At 33.0% G+C, this 22,119-nt stretch overlaps 2 protein-coding genes across 3 annotated transcripts; one reads left to right on the forward strand and one right to left on the reverse strand.

Moving 5' to 3' along the window:
- Positions 1–293: 293 nt before the first annotated feature.
- LOC115988383 (pentatricopeptide repeat-containing protein At5g46460, mitochondrial) lies at positions 294–3,817 on the reverse strand. Of its 2 annotated transcripts, XM_031111922.1 has the most exons (3): positions 1,479–3,817; positions 1,029–1,191; positions 294–936 (listed from the first exon to the last, which is right to left on the reverse strand). In XM_031111922.1, the coding sequence occupies exon 1, from the start codon at positions 3,772–3,774 to the stop codon at positions 1,669–1,671; it is 2,106 nt and encodes a 701-aa protein (XP_030967782.1). In that variant the 5' UTR covers positions 3,775–3,817; the 3' UTR covers positions 294–936; positions 1,029–1,191; positions 1,479–1,668. The 2 variants fall into 2 exon arrangements, with proteins under 2 accessions (XP_030967782.1, XP_030967784.1); XM_031111924.1 differs by lacking the exons at positions 294–936; positions 1,029–1,191 and adding an exon at positions 1,205–1,351.
- A 16,631-nt stretch (positions 3,818–20,448) lies between these two features.
- Positions 20,449–21,987, forward strand: LOC115992438 (membrane protein PM19L-like). Its single transcript, XM_031116637.1, has 4 exons — positions 20,449–20,952; positions 21,053–21,272; positions 21,556–21,601; positions 21,691–21,987. Exons 1-4 carry the CDS (start codon positions 20,826–20,828, stop codon positions 21,781–21,783), a joined length of 486 nt encoding a protein of 161 aa, XP_030972497.1. The 5' UTR covers positions 20,449–20,825; the 3' UTR covers positions 21,784–21,987.
- The last annotated feature ends 132 nt before the right edge of the window (positions 21,988–22,119 follow it).

Here is a 22,119-nt window from a genome sequence, read left to right on the forward strand (position 1 = left end):
TATTAATCATGAAAAGAGTTCTCTCTATTTCAACAATTCAAATGTATGGAGAGGATTCAATTTTTTTAAATATGCTAAGATCTTATTTTAGGGAGTCAAGATTAAAAGACAAGGCTGAAAGCAAAGTTAAACCCCCATTTAAAAAAAAAAATTAATATAGATTAAAAAATGAATAAAAATTAAACAAAAATTTAATTGTTATAAAAATTATAATGTTACTGTAAACAGTAATTTAGTTTTTCACATCTAGTGTTAGTTTACTCAATTGCCCTTGTCAATTTATCAACACTAAATTGAGAGTAAATTTTTTTAATTCATAATATTGTTTAAAGGAATAAACTGAATACGGGGAAAATTAACTTTACAAATTAAATGTTCATGCTTGAAGGAATATGGCCTTACTCAAGCTCCACTTTCAAGCACATGGCCTTACTCAAGCTCCACTTTGCTTCATCAGTTTATCCCTTGAACCATTCAACACTATGAGAAGAAATCTCCATCTCTGTTACACTAAAATTATTTTTCATATTATCTTGTTCTTCTTTGAAGCCTTCTGTCTCCTCTTCCATTCTTTCATCTTCATGCAATATATCGCTTGCTGAGGTCCTTCAGTTTTAACCAACGAACTCAATGAGCCTCGTCTCAACATTATCTTCTTCTTTCTTGAACCACTTGATTTATGTCTTCAAGACCTCAATTCCCTCGCTACTGTTTCTAAAAGCTTCAAGATTGTTGTTTTTGTGCATCCACCCGCAAGACCTTCTCTTTAAATATTGTTGCTCTTTATTCAGTACTTTGATCCAAGTCTTTAGAAGCTTGATTTGATTCTCACTTTTTGTGTTGTTTTCTTGCATGATCCATTTGTTCATCTTCAGGTCCATTTTCTTGAGAATTTGTGAGCAATGTCATAACTGTCTTTCTTAACCATTGTTGTTCCTTTTGTAAAGAACAAAGAAAAGATAAATAGTACATCAGAGACTAAGGGAAAAGAGAGGAAAACAAAGTTAAAAGAGATAAACAAAGAGTACCTTAATTTTAATTCTCAATTCTGCAAAAAAGTTTGGCATCTTTCTTCATCCCTTCAAGCTCCTCTCTACTCTTTCATTCTCAAAACGTTGGCAACACTTGACCAATTAACAATTCATTAAACCCATATAGAGGGCCAATATCACCACAGCTGGAGAGTTTCAACTTAAGAAAAAAAAAATGATCATAAGTAAATATATGCAAAACTCTTTTAGGGGATACACAAGGAGAGATTGACTTGCAGCAAAGGACCAAGCACACATGCTGCTAATACAGTCAACTTCCAAGGAATGATTTATAATTTATTGGTGAATCTGTCAAATATCTGCCAAATTTTCACAATCACTAAATCAGTTCTGCTTCTGACCATTATATATTAACATTTTATCCTTTAAAATAGTCAGCATGCGTCATTAAGTTTACTTCCAATCAACAAAAAAATTCGTACATACCTCATTATGAGACTTCCATAGGAAACATGGATTAGTAGAACTCCTGTTTATTGCAATGAGAATTCCCACTTCTTATGCCCATCACCACTGTATAAATTTTTAATAATCTGATGATGAGGACTATCTAGGAAGAAGGAAATTTCCAGCATGGAACAATTTCACGTGGACTCATCATATAAGCCAATGATAGCTACCAATAATCCCCACAGGAACAGTTTCCATTCCTGAAGTGATGAAAGCGGCTAGAATCTCTTACAATGATCTCCCGCCCAACAATCTTTGCTATAAGCTTAATGGCAGAATGGCAATCGCCGCATACACGAAGATTCTTCATTACTGTTATTGTACTCCCCTCCACAGTATTAATTAACCCAAATCCAATAGCAAGCCTCTCACTATGATAAGATAATGCCTCTTCCTTTTGTTCAACCTCAACATCATGCAAGGCAAACTTCTGATCAGGAACATATCCCAATTCCTTCAGCTTTCCTCCCAACCAGTCCAGTTTTTCATATATTTTTTCACTGAAGGGGTGGGACCTATCTCCAGAAAGAAATTCATGCCTCAGTCCCTTTAGAGTAACCCAACTGGATCCTGCTTGTTTAACAACTCCACTATGTTTCATCTTCCCCCGTATCCTAGAGACATCACCCCAACTATTTGCAGAAGCATATAAATTAGATAATAAAACATAAGCTGCACTGCAATGTGGCTCTAAATCAAAAATGTGCTTTGCAGCTCTTTCAGCCACATCTATGTTTGAGTGCATCCTAGAAGCACTAAGCAAAGCTAGCCATACTGTGTAATTTGCTTTTATGGGCATGTCATTTATTAGTTCTTCTGCTTCTTCCAACTTGCCACATCGACCTAAAACATCAACCATACATGCATAGTGCTCAAGCTTCACCATGGATTTATCTCGACTGAAATATTTAAAAAAGCATCTCCCTTTTTGTAACATCCCAGAATGGCTACAAGCAGAAAGCAACCCAGTAAATGTGATTTCATCTGGATCTACCCTTGCACGTATCATTCTGCTAAACAGAGTCAAAGTCCACAAGCCATACCCGTGTTGTGCACATCCAACAATGATAGAGTTCCATGAAACAATATTCTTCTCAGCAATATGTTTGAATATAGCTACGCCATCACTTATATTTCCACATTTCATATACATGAAAATAAGAGTATTACCCACAAAGACATCGGTTTCGAAACCTAACTTAATACCTGTAGAATGGATCTCTTTGCCCCTATCTAGAGCCTCTAATCCACAACATGAATTTAAAGCACTAGTCAAAGAAGACTGATTTGGCAGGACGCCTATCTTTATCATATCCCCAAAAACCTTCAATGCATCCTCATGCTTACAATTTGAACCATATCCCGTTATTAGAGCTGTCCATACTACTACATTTTTATGCATTCTCTCATTGAAAATCTTGCAAGCATTCTCTATTTGCTTGCAATTTGCATAAAACGTTATAAGTGACACAGATATAAATTCATCCAAATGGTACCCCACTTTAACTATCTGTCCATGAATCTGAACACCTACATGAAAATCTAATATATTTGCACAGGCTGTCAATACACAAACCAATGTGGTTGAAGTGGGCTCCACACCAGAACCCACCATCTTCCCAAAAAGAAACAAAGCCTCATCGCTCTTCCCATTCTGGTCAAGCCCACCAATCATCGAAGTCCACGAAATCACATTCCGACGAGGCATCTCCTCAAACAACTTCATCGCATCTTCAACTCTACCATTCCCACAATACCCATAAATCATCGAATTCCACGCCACCACATCCCTCGCCGGCATCTCCCGAAACAAGCGCTCAGCCACCTCAACTCTCCCAAACTGCAAGAACCCACTAACCATCGTGGTCCAAGAAACAACATTTCTCTCAGGCATTTCGTCGAACAGCTTCCGAGCCATATCCAAATCCCCACAATCCAAACACCCTTTCACCATCGAATTCCAGCAAACTATATCTTTAACGGGCATTTCATAGAACAGTTCCAAGGCATCGCCAAGTCTACCGTTTCGCGCATAACCCGTAACCATCATGGTAAACAGAGTCACATCCGGAACCGGGATTTGATCGAAAAGCACACGAGCTTCGTCTAATCTGTGGTTCTTTAGGTGATGGGAGAGCAATGACTTATAAGAGGGAGTGCTGGGCTGTGCGTGATTCACCATACCCATGAAGCATTTGGAAAAATTAGAGCGTGAAACAGAAGCACGTTGAAACTTGAATTTTCGAAGAGAAATTGCGCGAAATATTAACATGGCTAAGCGTTTGTGTTACTGTTAACGGTCAGAGAAGAAAAGCAGTGTCGTAGAGGACTTTTTTGTCTTTTTAGCACAGTCAAAGGCACTGTTTTTTTTTTTTTTGCCAAAATTGGAAATTAACATTGTTTGCCAAATAATATAATTAGTAGGCACTGTTTCAAACTATATATATTACTAACATATCAAGTTTAAAAGACTCGATTTAGAGCTTATAAATCGAGTTTCAAAGACTCAATTTCCATGGTCTGATCACGTCTGATATGGCGTTTTTTCCACGTGGCGTCCACTTGGAAATCGAGTCTCTAAGACTTGATTTATAAGCCGACCCTTTATAAAGAACACCATTCTATGTTTAGGAAAAAATAAAAAATAAAAAATTTAAGATAAGATTAAAAACATCTCTCGGCCTCTCTCTTCTCTCATCCCTCTACTTCTCTCACATTAACCACCAACAGTGACCGCAACCACCGCATCCACACAAAACAAAACAACCACCGATCCTAATGCTACCATAAGCAACCTACAAACTCACTAATTGCAACCCACGAAAACCTATTAACTGCCAAAACATCAACAACCACCGTGATAGACGAACCCCAAAATCCAACCCACCGTGACCACTGCACATAGCCCAAACACCCATATATACCGCCGACCCAAAACACCCAACTTGCAGACCCACAGTCTTGAACCCACGACTGACTAACCAGCAGCCAAAATCAATCGCCGTCGCCTCCACAACCCCACCACCACCAAACCAGTGAACCGAGTCGACTCAATGGCTGGGTTTCTGTAGTTCGTAGTTGAAACCGCCACCTAGCAACCGAGCATCTTTGGTCTGTGCTCCTAAAAGAAGAGAGAGTAGACATAGTGAAAGAAGGGAGAGAGGACTGAGGTGAGGAGAGATGTCTGAATGATTGGGAGAAAAGAGACATAATTGTGCATTGATTTGTGCTGTACAGCTTGCTAGCATTGATAATGTTTGAATAATATATATTTTTTGACTGAAAAGGTAGAATTTGGATTAAAATAATGAAATAAAAGTACAAAGATGTAAGTAAGGCTCCAGGGCTATACATACTAGCCTGACACCCAAGATAAAGAAAAAAATAAAAAAAGAATATCATCATTACACCTATCCCTTCAAATAGCTAATGTGTCCGTTGGTTTGCCACTAATGTTTGATATTCATGTAGAAATGACGTAGCCTCGCGAAGGATAGCCTCATGTCTAGGCTGGAAGTCCTTAAGTATAAAGTGTTTTGTTTTGTTTGATAGCACATACAAATCGATGCTTAAAGGGTTGGTTTATAAATCGAGTCTTAGAGACTCGATTTCCAGGTGGACGCCATGTGGAAAAAATGCCACGTGGAAAAAATGCCACATCAGATGTGATCAGACCATAGAAACCGAGTTTTTGAGACTCGAGATGTTAGTAACATATATAGTTTGAAAATAGTGCCTACTAATTATATTGTTTAGCAAACAATGTTAATTTCCAATTTTGGCCCCGTTTTTCTACTTTCCTGGAGTTTTTTTTTTTGCAATTTAACACCAAAATATTAACAGTTTTCTTAATTAGCATTGTTTTCAAACTATTTAGGAAACTAATATCTCAAGTTTTTGTGACTCAATTTTATTGTAGCAACTTTCAAACTCGAGTTTTATATGGAACTCAAGTCTTTGAGACTCGAGTTCCTAAAGAAAAAACGTAGACTTCAATAATGAAAAAAGAAGAAGGTAGAGATATTGAGAAAAGAAACAAAGACTCGAGTTCCTAAAGAAAAAACGTAGACTTCAATAATGAAAAAAGAAGAAGGTAGAGATATTGAGAAAAGAAACAACGCAAGATCGACAATGAAGAAGAAAGAAGCAACAACAACAACAAAGAAAAGAAATGACATAGAGATCAACAACGAAGAAGAAAAAGGCAACTCAGCAGAGAAGCAATGATGCAAAACCTAGCAAACTAGAGAAGAAACAATGAAGCAACCTAGGCGGTGAAGCAATGGTTCGAATTGAACCCAGGCGGTGAAGGCTTCAAGCTGTGGTGGTGGCAAAGGCTCCAGGCGAGGGAAATCAGCTTAGATTGAACTTCTCTACTTCAAATTCTCTCTCTCTCTCTCTCTCTCTCTCTCTCTCTCTAAACCAGATTTGTAGAAATTCAATCCTTTGGGTTTTGGGTATTTTTTGAATTTTTGATTTTGATCTAGAAAGAAAATTAGATTCTCACACACACACTTTCTCTCTCTAAACCAAATTTACAAAAACCCAAGCCTTTGGGTTTTAGGTATTTTCTAAATTTTTGATTTGGGTCTTAAGAAAAAAGAAGAAGGAAGAACAGCAAGAAAAACGAGAGCTCAGTGGAGGAACTGGAACTCGAGTTCGACATGGATTTTAAATGGAAATCAAGTCTTAGAGACTCAAGTTGCTACAGTAAACTTGAGTCTAAAAGACCCGAGATGTTAGTTTTCTAAATAATTTGAAAACATTGCTAACTAATGAAATTGTTAGCAAAATAGTTTTATTATGCAAAAAAATCCACTTTTCTTGGGTTTTTAACTTTAAAAAAAAAAAAATTGAGAAGATCTTGGGTTTTTGTTACTTTTCATCCCTATATGACTATATGTACTCTATACATTATATATTAAGAGGATTCATAAAATTAGTTATCACTCCAAAAATTGTCAAAAGTATCCATAATCTAATTAAATTGTCCTTATTCCTAAAAAATAAAAAATTGGGTTAAAATTGTAATTCAGAAAAATTAAAAAACCAAGAAATTTTCAAAAAAAAAAAAAAAAAACTTCCCACTAGAGTCTTCTCCTCAAAAACTTCCCACTAGAGTCCTAGACAAATACAAACTTCCCACCCCACCTACACAAGCAAAACCATCCACACAAGTGCACAATCAATTGCAACTTCTTAGTAAAAACTTCTCCTTTTAAATTTCCCCCGCTTCCCTAGCTACTTACATCCAGTTACCCTCCATCCTTATCCTCTCAAACTTGAAAATTTAAGAAAAAAGCAGTTTTTAGAGTTGGAATTTTTTTTCCTGTCCATTTGTTTGTATTTTCCATTCTTCTTCAATCACTCATCTCTTCTGAATAATATATTGTTCCTTCAAGTCTTCAACCTTTTTTTTCTACCCAAGTCTATTGTGAAGAAATGTTGAGACTATTCAATGCAATTTTTTAATCACTCACAATAGAGATTTAAGGAGCAACGACTTTTGGATTTTTATGAGAGAGTCGCGAAGGAGTTTCAAAGGGAGGCAGACAACAAACTTGAAAAAACAAAAGGTATGTCCATGAATGCAAATTTTTAAGCCAATTTTTAATAGAAATTTAAGAAATCTTTTTCACACCCTTATTTTTCTTTGTGTTGGTTTGTTATACTGTTTTCAACAAAGAAAGAAACTTAACTCTGGAAGAGTGTTATGTTTCCAAAAGTTTCATCGCAAAGAAGTGCCATGTTTCCTAAAAATCATTTTCATTGTTTAAGATGCCCAAAACTAGAGTAAAATAAAGAAGCAAATGGAAAAAGGTTTCAAGATTGTGAAGCCTAAGGAGGATGGGGGACTCGGAATCCAAGTAGCCAAAGCTAAAAATTTAGCCTTACTTGCTAAGTTGAATTGGAGAATGTATCAAGAGAAGGATGCCTTGTGGGCTCAAGTCATCTTGAAGAAATATTGCTCCTCATCAAGAGTGAGAGCAAGGGATCCGGATGCTCTCCCGTCTTCCCTTAACTGGAAGGCCATTAAAGCGGGATTCACTATTTTCTTTAGTGGAATCTGTTGGTGTGTAGGGACTAGAGCAAGAACTAAAGTTTGGCTAGATAGGTGGCTGAAGGGAAAATCCCTAAGAGAAATGATTCAGGGGCCTCTAAGCTTAAGGGATAATTCTCTTACTGTTGAAGAGTTAAGAGATGTGGGTGGCTGGAAATGGGATTTAATATCCTTTGATTTGCCAGATATCATTAAGAATAAAATTAAAGCTCTTCCTTTGCAGGAATTTGGCCATAGAGAGGATTCTCTTATGTGGAAATTTACTAGAGATGGAGAGTTCTCCACAAATTCAGCCTACTTACTAAGCATTGAGAATGAGCCTACTGGAGTCCCTTTTATGGGGTAATGGATATGGAAAATTGATATATTGCTCAAAATTATTATGTTTCTTTGGTTGTGTTTCCACAATAGTGTTCCTGTTAAGAGTATTCTAGTAGCAAGTGGCATAAATTGTGATGGTAAGTGTCCAATTTGCAGGTCCCATGATGAATCCATTACTCATCTTCTCCGTGACTACGAGTTAACTCGCAAATATTGGAGAAGTATTGAGGTCCCTCCAGAATGTGTTAACACTTTCACTGGTAGTTTAGAGGGTTGGCTACACTCAAATAGTGTGAATTCTGTTTTACACAAATCTGGCATCCATGGAGCACAGTCTTTTTATTCACTATTTGGGCTGTTTGGAAAAATAGAAACAAGATTGTGTTTGACAATTCTATCCCCAACCTGAAACTGCCTAATGATTGTATTAATCAAGCTAGAGAGTACCATTTTTGTGTGAGTAAAGGAAAGAAAACTAACGCAAAGATTGTAATACCTGTTGGTTGGAATACGCCAAGAGAGGGGTGGTTCAAACTTAATTCAGATGGTGCATCATTTGGAAATCCGGGTAAGGCAGGGGGTGGAGGGATCATTAGAGATAGTCAAGGAGCATGGGTTAAGGGCTATGCAAGATCATTGGCTTTACCTCAAGCATCATGGCTGAACTATGGGCTTTGAGAGATGGGTTGAGACTTGTGGATCACCTTGGAATTCGGCAACTGGAAGTAGAACTAGATGCTATGGTGATTGTTGGGCTACTAAATTCAAAAAAGAATCCTAACTCAGCTTATGCTCCTCTGTTATTTGATTATAGATACCTCCTGGACAAGTTTCCTCAAGTACAGGTGGTTCATGTGTTTAGAGAAGCCAATAAATGTGCAGATTGTCTAGCAAAATGGGGCTGTTCTATGCAGGAAGACTTTGCTATCTTTGATTTTCCTTTTACTGCTGATCTAGAAACTTTATTAGCTAAGGACATTAATGGTTTGTACTATTGTAGACTTGCTGCTGCCAGTATGGCTTCTGTTGTTGTGTAGTTTTCCTTTTGTGTTTAATAATATTTCCCTTTTACCAAAAAAAAAATTAAAATTAAAATTACTAATCTAATTTTCTTCAAATGGGTTTTTAAAATGAGAAGTGCTACGTTCACAATATTTTCACAACAAATTATAAGTGGTAAGTTATTGTTTATTCTAATTTGAATCAACAACTTAAATTACTTTTTGCCCATATATAATAACCTATAACAACCTATCACTTAGTATTTTTTTTTTTGATAACTTATCACTTAGGATTTATTGCAAATTTGTTTTGAAAATATCGTGGACATAACATTTTTCTTCTAAAATTTGCCAATTTGGAATTCATTTCCATGTTTCTATATTCTCTCTTACTTGCTTATTTGCCATGTTCACATTGATATATATATATATATATATATATATATGTATAAAAGTTAAAGTGTAACACTTATTGCTACTACGCTTCTATTGAGCCACCTCATCCACCACATTATTATTCTTTTTCTTATTTATTTTTTACCTATAATTTTTTTGACAATATTAAATACTGTATATAAATATATTGGCTTTACAAATTTATCTTAGTCGGTTTTAATTTTACATATTTGTCTACTTTAATTTTGATGCTATAGCTAAATAATAAATCAATGAAAAATAAAAAATAAAAAGGAAAATTACAATTTACCTACTTGTGGTTTGGGCATAATTTAAGTTGCCTACTTGTAGTTTGAAACTTAACGCTTTACCCATCTAAGGTTAGCTTAGTTAGAGTTTTGTATCTCACTTATGTTAAAAACATGGTTAAATATGTAATTTTGCTCCATTTTTATGTTTTCCTTCTCCAAAAACACACCAAAAAAAAAAAAAAAAAACATAAAAATACAATATCAAATAAGATCAAAAAGAATCCAACGGAACACTTGCAACATTGGATTTCAAAACATTGGTAGGCAACTTAAATTTAGGTCAAACTTCAGGTGGGTAAACTGTCAAATTTTAAACCACAGATATGCAACTTAAATTTTGACCAAACCACAAGTGAGTAAATTATAATTTGCCCAAAAATAAAAAAATATTGTTTATATATATTCATTTTGGGTGGTTTTAACTTTACATGTTCATCTACTTTAATTTAGATATTTATAATTGAAAAATGAAGTTAATTTAGATATTCACACTTGCTTAATCTTTGATGGTAGAAAAGATATAACTTGATAAGTGACAATGGCCCCATAACAGGAGTCCAAATCCAGCGCATTATAGATCTCCTATTAGTGATTCGTACCCCCATTGTCTAATTATTAACTAATTTATATGTGTTTGTTGATGCAAGTATTTTCTTTTTCATTTTATTTACAACACTAAATGATTTTAATGAATGTTGTTTATTGTTGACCTGATTTTGGGAGAAATCATATTAAAATATGTTATATTTTGTATTATTGTAAAGTTTTAGTTCATTTGGAAAATAACCAGATATATTGGACAAACCACACGACCGCACCTAAACCGACCAAAATTGCCTGCAAAATGAAGTAATCGCACTGCACCGCAAGTGGTAATGAATCATACCACTCCGCACCACATTGTGTGGTGCGGAGTGCAGTTTTATAATGAGAAAATTGTACCGCACAACACCGTACCTATATATATTTATTTATTTTATACTAGCCTCATTACACACGCTCTGCATGTGCGATGAGACCCTTTTTTAAAAAAAAATTGAGTTTAATATAATTTTTCAATTTGAATTTATATATAGTTAGTGAGAATACACAGAAATGGATTTTTAAGAAATTAAAATTTAGAATTTGAAATGGAGTAAACTGTTGGGTTTAGTGTGTGCTAGTTTTTAGGGAAAAATGTATCAAATGTGCATAAGATATATTTAAATAAAGTATGCTAATTTTTAGGAAAAAAATTTCTTGGGTAGTTTTTTTTTAATTACAATTTTAACCCTATTTTTTATTTTTTAAGAATAAAGATTATCTAAATTGATGAGGGGTATATTTGACATTTTCTGAAGTCATAATTAACTTTCTAAATCCTCTTAATATATAGAGATTAAATATATATTAATAATTTAATATTGTATGAAGTAAGGGACTAACCTAGCGTTAGTGCATTCCAGTTTCACGTTAAAACGATATCGTTTTAGTTAAATACAAAATAAAAAGCTTTAAACATCATTCACTTTTCCATCTCACACTCTCACTCTCACAAAATCATGAGTTCAAAAGTTTAATATTATTTTTTTGTTTTGTATATACTATATATATTTGTGTTACTTTTTTTTGTTATACAAGATATATATATATATATATATATTTTTTTTTTAACTTACTATCATATTGTCATAATTATTAATAGTAAATTAGAAATTGACCATAACATATTGAAAAATCATCCCAAAACCAACCCTACTGCACCTTGTACACCGTACCGCACATATGACTACAAAATTGAGGTGCAGTGCTGTTAAGGTTTTGCCGTTTTGGCCAAATGCAGTACTTATAATGGCCCAAAACCACACCGCGAACATATAGATAGTATAATTTCATTAATAAATGATAATTGCACTATATATAACAAACTATTTTATGAATTCCAATTGCAACAAAAATATTCTCACAAAGGTAAGACAAATTATACCTTTTGTCAACTTTTCCCTTCTTTTTTTTTCAAGTTATTTAATCTTTTTTCTGTATTCTATCAATCTTCTTTTCATTTTTGAAGTTATTTTTCTATTTTATTTGACGAAGAAATTAAATAGAAAGTAGTTAATTTTTCTATTTTATTCATTTATATAAGGTTGTTGTTGATGATGTTTTTCATATATAGGAAGTCACCGAGAAACTAAACAAATTCTGAAGTCATGTAACAGAGAGAAACAAGGAAACTGTGGAATTTCACTTCTCTTTACGCTGATGAAGTTCTATTATTTGTTGATGTTTTTTTGCTTAATTATTTTTCTCATTCTATTATTTAAAATTTATTCTTTCAAAGTGGGAATAAAAAAATATAAAGTAATCAAATTTAGTTACAAATTAAAAGAGGACAACATAAGATAACAACAAAAACAATAATAATATTAATAATATTTTCTTTTAAATGAAGAATACATTTTTTTTCATAAGGAGTTTACTTATAATATTTATAAATTAATAATTAAAAAATCGTGCAAAGCATGGGCCAATAACTAGTCAATCAATCAATATCAATATATATATATATATTGAAAGTTCAAATAGTGTATAAAACACCCTTGAACGTTTAGACCCCCAATTACAAAATAATCAATTCAAGTTTTATGACAAACAACAAGTGTGCGGAAAATGAACACAAACTATAAACAGAATTGGTAAACAATTTAAGCCAATTAAAATTACATCCACAGCAGAAAATAAAAAGCAAAGATTAAGGGAAGAGAGATGCAAATACAAGGACAACATAACGATGTGTTATCGAAGAGGAAACTGAAGCCTTCGGCGTAAAACCTCTTCGCCGCCCTCAAAGCGGTAAGTAATCTACTAGAAAATGTAGTTGGGATACATGAACAGCAATAGACCCTCAAAGCCTAATCTACCTAGTGTACCTAAGCCCTCCAAGCTTCTTGCTCTAACGAGGTTGCGCCGAACCTATTTCTTTTCTAATTTCCCGAATTCCGCTATTTGACCATAGCATCAACCAATGTGAAATTGGTTCCTTCCTAACTGCTTCCCAGAACACCAAACAACCCTCTCACAGTAATGGATATGGTGAGAAAATGTTTTGGTAAAAAGCCTCTCAAGGATTTAACAATGGAGAGGAAGAGAGTAGAAGAATTTGAAGAGTCTCTTATGTAAAGATTGTGAATGAATCAATCTTGTTTTTCTCTAGGGTTTCTCTCTCAAAATTCTCTCTGGAAGCTCTCTTTCTTTCGTGGGTATAAGGGGTATTTATACTAGGGTGAGAATGGAATGTGAAGAGTCAGGTTTTTCAAAACAAGGCTGGCTCGCAGCTTGGCCTTGCGGCTTAACTGAGTCGCGAGATTCAGCCACGAGATAACTGAACGGCCAGTTGTTCTGGCGGCTTGCAGCCGCGAGTCACTTGCGAGATCCAGTCGCGAGTCTCTGTTTTTCTTGCACACTCTTGAGCATTTCTTCACACTATCTCACTCACTACACTTACAAGAATTCCACCTAAATACATAGTTACTAATTGCTGAAATACAAGCAAATTTGGCACGGAATAAAGCCAACAAGATTGTTGATTAAATTCAACCTTACATATATATATAAAAGTAGAGACTTTATGCAGGAAAGCATGAGATCTTGCCATGTGGCACTCTAATTTTGAATTTAGCCTTTTTAACCTCTTTTCATTAGCTTTTTTTTTTTTTTTACAATCACCCAAAAGATCAAGTTAAATTCTTTTTATTGTTATCTAAAAGATGGGTTGCTATTAGAAATTAGACCAAATCAAACCAAATCTTATGAAAAAACCTAAGCCCACTTATTCCCTTACATATTATGACACAAGCATGATCATTTCACATGTGTAGATGAAAACCAAGACCCTAACCCACTTACAAACTCTCTTTTTCCTCCCCCACGTGTAGATGAAACTTGAAAGCCAAAATCCTCACTCACTTAGAAGCTCTTTTCCTCCATACAAGCTTCCCTTTGGACTACACACTCTTCAATTTCTTTGCAAACAACGGTTTTGTAGTTTGAATTCAGTGATCCCATTTGACCAAACCAATTTTCCTACTCATTTTTCAAGTCTTAATTTAGTCCTTCTATGTAAACTAATGGGGATTTACGATTAAGGAAGATATACAGTCTAATCTCTCTCTCTCTCTCTCTCTCTCTCTCTCTCTGGTATATTAGGATTCCCCAAATTAAAGATAATATTCAATTTTACCAATGGGTGACACATTGAAAGGATTGTCTTCTAAGATAATGAATGCTTCTCTTGATGTGTTACAGAAAATGTCAAATGGTATGTGATATGGCATAGGCACCAATAGTCATATTGCATTAACTATATTCATATTAAATTTTGAGTTGTCTATGATGCAATTGTATTGGGTATGAAGACCAATTTGTTAATATGACTTTTGATATACTCCTATAGTTGATTAAGAAATTCACAGCAAATTGGACCAAATTTTTGTGATTTCTTCAAATTGTAGATTTTTTTTTTTTTTTTTACACAAATGAATGAAAGTGGTAGGTCCATTATAAGCATAAAGATGATCATAAATTCAGATATTGATAAACAATTGAAATACTGCGGTTATAAATTCTGATAACATTTGTCCCTTTTGAAAATCTAAACAATTTATAGGATCCTAGCCACAAATGTTTGGCATATAATCTATAGTGCAAAAATATAATTGGTATCCCATATAGTAGAAACTAGAGAGGACTATAGAAACTTTTAGTTAGATGCACACTATTTTTTTTAATAAGTCTTCATGTCATATTTATTATTTATGTTTGAGACTAATATAATTTAATTATATTTTCTATGCAAAGCTTGAGACCAACATACTTTTAGGCAAAAATTTCTCGTGCATCACACGAGTTTCTGACTAATATATATAAAAGTAGTGACTTCATGTGAGAGGGCATGAGATTTTGCCATGTGATGCATTCTTTAAGATTTTCTTTGTTTAGTTCATTGAATTAGCCAATCAAGTAAATACATATATTAAATATCTATAATTGCGCATTAATTATTTATATTAAATGAATTTATGTGATTATTTTTGTAAATTACATATAAAAAATTATTTTCATTCGGAATAATAAATATTGATTTAGAATTTGACATTCTTCTTCATGTTTAGTTACATTGAAAACAATTAACACAAAAGCCATAAGAAATTAAATATTTTTGAATTCTCTAAAATTAATCTTAACCATTTAGATTTCCTAACATCTTAGAGTGACATGTAATATATATGAACCAACATTGTAGTATTTACTTTATATAATTAAAAAGATTACTAGGATAAATACATATTTTGTTATATTAATTATTTTAAGTTGTGCATTAATTATTTAAGAATAATAAAATTTCGAAATTATTTTTTCTAAGATTTATACAATAAGCAATTAATTTAAAATATGATATTCTTGCTCAAATTTAGATACTTTTAAAACAAAAAATCAAACAAAAGGGGAAAATGACACACAAACAATTTTTTATTTTTTTTATTTTTTATAAATGATTGAAGAATATTTGCATTTTTATTTTATCAAAATGATATTTGCATTCTTGAGTGGGCATGAAACATGCCTATTTATCAATCACTATTGTGGGGACTATGACCCAAAATAATGTATTGAGCCTTGGGCCTTGTCCGAGGACACTAACAAGTCCGAGGAGAGAAACACGACTTAGATGATCTACGTTACAAGTCTCATCAGTGGAAGACAAAGAGAAGAAAGTCCGAGGAGGAACTCCTCCTCGGACACGGCAGACCCAGACCAAGTGTATACTCAAGTAGTTGAAGTACGCTCCCTGAACACGTGAAAGGGAAGAAAACTCAAAATATCTAAGGAAAAGCTGTCACCACCACATTAAATGCACTGCAGCTGCTTTTCTGGTCGCATTAATGTGGAGAAGACCCCTGAACAATGCTGCCTTAGCTGCCGCAACTCACAGAGGACTGAAAGGGGTGTCTAATGGGATGGGTGCTCAAGTGGGGGTCTAGGTGATCAACAAATGTAAAGTCCAGATGATTAGGAAGAGCCTATATAATGTGGAAAAGCCCCCATGAAGAGGTGGCAGAGAAAAAAGAGGAAGAGAATATTGTAGCATGTAAAAAAAACCCTAATGTGGTGATCTGTATTTATTAGTAAAATTCTAGTCTCCTCGGACGGAAGGTCCTTTGATCATAATAGCTTTTATTCGTGTCTAATTGCTTCTTAATCCCATGCAAGCCCTTGCTCAACTCATCTAAACCTAGTTCTTTGACCCATACTCTACAAAATTCATTGTATTGGGCTTTTTGGACTAGGATTCCATACAGTTCGGACTTGGGCTCCCCAAACTTTGTCCCTACAACTATATCATACAACTTTTAAATATTTAAATTTTAAACACATATTGCATGTTCAAATCACACTCGTATTGGCTTTCGATTTTGACTATAAAATAAAATACTAAAGATTATAAATTTTTGCCATAAAAATTATTGAAATATTGGAGGAAACTATAGATAAACATATCATTATAGAATAAGATATTAGACACAAAGAAGAAAAAATTTAATACCATTCAAATTATCCATATTACAGAACCACTTGCCCCAAATTCATACACAAGAAACAAATGGATTTTCACCATACCAATAGCCAATTACTTTTATCTATCACAGAACCACCTTCTGCAAATTCATACACTAGAAACAAATGGCTTTTACAAGTATATACACTGAAGCCCCAAAAAATAAACGAAGAATGTAGAATGAAAACCACAAAGAGTACCACAAAGAGTACAGGAGTATATTATACACAAAGAAAGAATATGATATAAGTTAAATAAAACCTCAACCGTCGCGGTTTTTTTTTTTTTTTTTTTTCAAATTCAGAGAGCAATTGTAAATCACACTTACATGAATTAACATATGTAGTTGGTAAAGAGCACAAAGAATACCAAAAAATAAATGAAGAATGAAGATCACAAAGAACACGAGTATGATATAACGTGTAAAAGACTAAAAGTTAGAAACATCAACAGTGTTGCCGTTTTCTCTTTCAAATTCAGAGAGCAATTGTAAAACTTAAATGAATTACAAGATTGAGTTGCTTATATAATAACATACGTAGTTGGTGCACTCTTTTTTGGCATGCAGGCTGTTCCAAATTTAGGTTTTTAAAATTAATTTGCTACTTATATTAATAAAGTGAGAAAAATCAAATTCAATTAAAAAAAAATTTAAAATCAAATGACCTCATGTCTCAAAACATATGAAGGTATCATAGATTTATCTAATATATTTAATGCATTTTGTGTTGCATTTCTACAATTCACACTAATCTATGTTCTTTTATATATTAATAATTTTAATTTGCACAATTGACTCAATATGAATAGCACTTCCTTTTCTTTTCGTCTTCTTGTATTGGATTACGATTTTTCACTTTTATCTCATATCAATTTTTTGAAATATTTTAGGTTTGAGGCCTGCTCTAAAACAAATTTTTGTGTTATACTGGTCTGCTAGACGAAATTATAAAATAAAATTTTGAGTTTCATTTTTAATGCTTAAATGTTGCATAAGCCATAACTTATAATGAGTATTATAGGACCATGTAACACTTGATTTCTTTCAATCGGATTTCTTAATGCTTCAAAGATTCTACATTCACAACAAAGTTCTTCTAAGGGATTTAGCTAATGTTCAGGACACCTACAATTAGGAGTTGAAAGTATAAGACTTTGTACTTCTGTAGTTATCAAGTTTCCTTGAGTTTCTTCTCCGTACACCATGTTCACGTTTATGTAGTACAATCCTATCCAGACTGTATTATCATTTGATTGATGGATATTCCTTGAATTGATACTGCCAGGAGTATCATGGAACTAACTCAAAAAATAAACACATTCATACATGAAGATATGATTTAAATGCTTTTTTAGTGTTCATTTTTTGGAGTTAGCCTCATGACACTCTTCGATATATCAATAGTTCTCAAATGCATAAACGTATAAACCTCAAATTGGAATGAATAAAAAATTATGACACTAAACTCAAGAAAAAAAAAAGCCTTAAAGCACACACGAAGTGCGTGCGATGAGGCTAGTCTTCCATAAATACCATCCAATTTTTGTGTTGCTTCTAATGTGATTTTTAATTGATTAATTTTTGAAACCTTAATATAATTTGAATTAGAATTTGTAGAAAAATACCCAAATTGGGTGGTACTAACTATGGGTGTGCTAAACCTTCTATTCTTTTTATGGGGTATTTTTTTTTTTTTTTTGTTACTTGTTTTTAGTCACATTCGAAACTTATGCTTTTCTCCACTGACATGACTACAATATATAATGATCTCATAAATTAACCGGTATATATATATATATATGTGTGTGTGTGTGTGTGTGTGTATGTGTCTGGTGAAGAAGATTATGATTCAATGTATTTTGTTGAGCCTTCCAATTGTTTTGTAGCAATATTTGTTATTAACCTATTATGTAAATACAAAACTAATTAATTTTGTGTCAGTGACGGATACTATTTATAATTTATGCCAAGAGGCAATTTGGTAAATATGTGAATTCTTAAGAATAATGCTAGAGATATACAAATTATTTTACAAATTGTTGATGTGGTGATGAGTGATTATTAGTAAATGAAAAAGTGATATCCAGTATTGGGCATATTGTTAAAGACTGCATGTCGTTTATGGGTTGGTTTCAATCCTGTTCTTTCTCTCACGTGAGGCGGCAAGGCAACGGAGTTGCTCATGCTTTAGCTAGGAGAGCAAGAAATTCTTCACCTTTGTCCGTTTGGATGGAATCGGTTCCGCCAGACATTTCTTATTTGGTGTATGTTGATGTAACGACTTAAAGTTGGTTTTCTTAATAAAAGTGGATTCATTCCTTTCTCAAAAAAAGAAAAAAAAAAAAGAAAAAAGAAAAAAAAAAAGAGGTTGAACACACTAACATATTGTAAAATAGTTTGTGGCTATAGATTGTAGCATTACTCAATTCTTAATGTCCGTCCTTTAGTTTTATTTGAATCTATTATACTTAAATTACGGAATGATCTAAAAAATTGTAGAATAATTAATTTAACTATTTCATAGTTCTCAAATACATAATATTATTAGATATTCATGTAAACCTCAAAAAAAAAAAAAAAAAAAAAAAAAAAAAAAAAACCTCAAAGTATGTGTAAAGTATGTGTGATGAGAGTCATGAGACTAGTCATTAGCTTTTAAAAAAAAAAAAAAATCAAATCTCTTATGTGGTTTTGAATATAAGGCTTAACCCATATGTGGTTTTTGTTTTATACCTAAATTATTCGCTACACATCCATTATAATAACAATGAATTGCTTATGTAATAATTTATGTTTATATTTAGAGTTATACTTTTTCACATAAAACAATATCAAAGAGTTTTTCTTTTTGAGAAATATATCACATGAAGTTTTGTGTTACATTGTTTCTAAAAAAAGGAATTTTTTTTTTTTTTTTTTTGTTATGTTAAAAAACCTCAAGGAGTTGTCTTACATTTGTTTTTGGGGAAATCTCAATTGGGGTTGTGCATTTTTTTTTCCCAAATAAATAATATATCTCTATAGTATTCATGATTTATGTATTTTGATCTGCAAATGTTGTCTTAAGAAGTCAAAAAAGTAATGAAAAACATATGAGATCTCATTTTAGAACGATCAAACAATGCAAGGATAAAACAATAGCTATTGTTACTTCTACAATTCCACTATATTGTTAGATGTTCAGGGAGATATTATTTAGTGTTTGCGTCTTTGTGTTTGATTTGGGTACCATTTTTTTTTTAACTTTTATTTTATGTAAAGGTATCTCATTTCATCCATAAAACTATCTAACAACAAAGAAGTATCTGTTTGTATCAAAAAAAGAAAAAAGAAGTATCTGTTGTGTTATAATTGTAGGTATGAATTTTATACAATAAATATACATAAACAAAACAATCAATACATTATCATCAAAAACTAAATATAAGAAATTTAAACACGTAATTTGATTTTATAAAATTTAATTAAAAAATAAATCAATATATAAATGTTCATATTCCCCATGGGTACTTGAGAGGTGGGCTTATTAGTTTGAGATCTCACCTAATCATCTATATAATAGTATGACCAAAGGCTATGGTATCACTATATGTATAAAAACAAAAAATTAAATTAAAAAAAACTTCGTTATATATATATATATAAGTACAAATATTTAAAATTGTGATAATATACCTTACAATTTTCAAAATCTTCGTACATATCTTGATTTTATTTAGAAAAAATTTGGTTGGGTTTTCATAGTGTGTCAGTCGGATCCCCTTTCCACGCATACCGACACATAGCATATATTTTTACCATGTAACATGGCTAAGATCATGTGTAGAGAGGTTAATGGATATTAGGCCAAGTGGCAATAACATTCACCTTATGGTAGTCTAGATCCGACATATATCATGTAACTTTCATCGAGTGATGATAGAAAGATTGCAAATTTTACTACATAAACAATGTTATCAATTAAAAAAATAAAATTTTTTTTTGTGTGATACCAATCATATTTATTAACACATCAATTTATTAGTTTTTTTATAATAAAATTAATAGTAACTTTAGCATTTTTTTTCATTCATGAAGAGAGGTCGATGGCCTTTAGGCCAAGTGGCAATACGATCCACCTATTGTGACGATCGAGATCTGAGGGTTTCAATCCCTTTGTCTTTACCTGGTGAAAAAAATAAATTAATAAATAAAGACTAATTCATTTGTTGTAGATGATATAAATAAGACACATAAGGTCCTTTAGCCTTTAGGACTGGCAAAGAATATTAGGATTGGCAAAGAATATCACTTTCCTCTAGGGAACAACAAACGGGACAAAGCCTAGAAGAGAATGTACCATTCCAAAGACTTGTAAATGTTGGCCAGGAAAGAATCTTTTATATATATGTATATTTTGGCTTGCCTTGTATATTAAGCATCCTCTTTACAACCCCACATTACACTTTGTATACAACAGCCTTCGCAAGCAAAGAACCCAAACCTACAGACCATTCCATATTTATATAAGACCCCTTCTTGCACATAACACATATCAAGTACTGATTTTTCCTGCATTGCACTTTTAGTGTCCTGAAAACTCTTAATTCTCTCCTCTTCCAACAACAGCTTTTCATTATAAACCATATAGTACAAAGATGGCTGCTGGGCAAATGAAACAAGTTGCCAGTCTCCTTTTGCTCCTAAATTTCTGCATGTATGTTATTGTTTTAGGCATTGGTTCTTGGGCTATTAATAGAGCCATTGATCACGGTTTCATCATTGGTATCTCTCTCTCTTTCTCTCTCTTTCAGTTCCTCTTATTTGTGTTAATGTTTTGCAACTTGCAACTGTCATTCATGCTAATGCTTTTTGAGAATTGTAGGACCTGGATTTGATCTTCCAGCACATTTCTCACCCATATACTTTCCAATGGGAAATGCTGCCACCGGGTTCTTTGTCACATACGCTATGATTGCCGGAGTCGTTGGAGTGGCAGCAGTAATATCTGGAGTCAACCATATTCGTTTGTGGACTGCTGATAGCTTGCCATCTGCGGCTTCAGCTGCTGCTATTGCTTGGTCTCTGACTGCCCTTGCTATGGGGTAAGCAATTACTGCTTATCACTTTTCCTCTCTATATGTCTCCAAACAGCAATAACAAAAGGACAATTATTCTTAACACGCTCTTAAGTGTAAATCGTCTGTACACATCACTTCTTTCACATTTTATATGTAGACATCAATAAAAAATATGTATATCACACGTGAAATTATGGATGTACGGAGTATATAACAACAAGTGTAAAAACAATATTTTTTGATAGCAAAATGCAAAAGAGATGTAGTATAGCTTTTGATCCTAATCAGCTAAATCATTTTTACACAGGTTTGCTTGCAAAGAGATTGAACTCCGACTCAGAAATTCTCGTCTGGTAAGACCCAAAAACATTCACCACACTTTTTGACATTAAATTTGCCTAACACTTCTACATAGAAAATTGAAACACCTCTATTGTTGCAGAGAACAATGGAGGCATTCCTAATTATCCTTTCAGTTACGCAGCTTCTATACATAGCAGCCATTCATGGTGCTGCAAGTACACCAAGAAGATAAACTTGATTGAAAGTTGAGTGGCAGTGTTTGTGTGGCTTGTCTTGTTTTTCTGCTATTTTTTCTTCATTTTTACCACTTGACCGTGTACAAAGCTGGCCAAAGATTTGGCAGCTCGTTTGCTTGGTGTGATTCCATTTGATTCTATTTGATTTGTATCAACCAATAATAAGAAATGATTTGCAAAAAGCATGCTACATTTCTGTATTTCAATGCGCCACCATCCACCCTGCGTGATTTGAATTTTCACATATTTTTTAAGATTGACAAAATTTTAGAAAAAAGGTACGTTTTTAAACCATGACTAACCTAACACAACAGCTCTGCACCTTATTGACA

This window comes from Quercus lobata, chromosome 5, assembly GCF_001633185.2.
Source record: "Quercus lobata isolate SW786 chromosome 5, ValleyOak3.0 Primary Assembly, whole genome shotgun sequence".
In the NCBI taxonomy this organism is placed as follows: domain Eukaryota; kingdom Viridiplantae; phylum Streptophyta; class Magnoliopsida; order Fagales; family Fagaceae; genus Quercus; species Quercus lobata.

Bases quoted from the DNA above. Each gene is read 5' to 3' on its own strand.
- LOC115988383 (XM_031111922.1), bottom strand. From the start codon at position 3,774: ATGTTAATATTTCGCGCAATTTCTCTTCGAAAATTCAAGTTTCAACGT.
- LOC115992438 (XM_031116637.1), top strand. From the start codon at position 20,826: ATGGCTGCTGGGCAAATGAAACAAGTTGCCAGTCTCCTTTTGCTCCTA. The intron at 20,953-21,052 runs GTATCTCTCTCT...TGAGAATTGTAG, and splicing joins TGATCACGGTTTCATCATTG to GACCTGGATTTGATCTTCCA. The intron at 21,602-21,690 runs GTAAGACCCAAA...CTATTGTTGCAG, and splicing joins GACTCAGAAATTCTCGTCTG to AGAACAATGGAGGCATTCCT.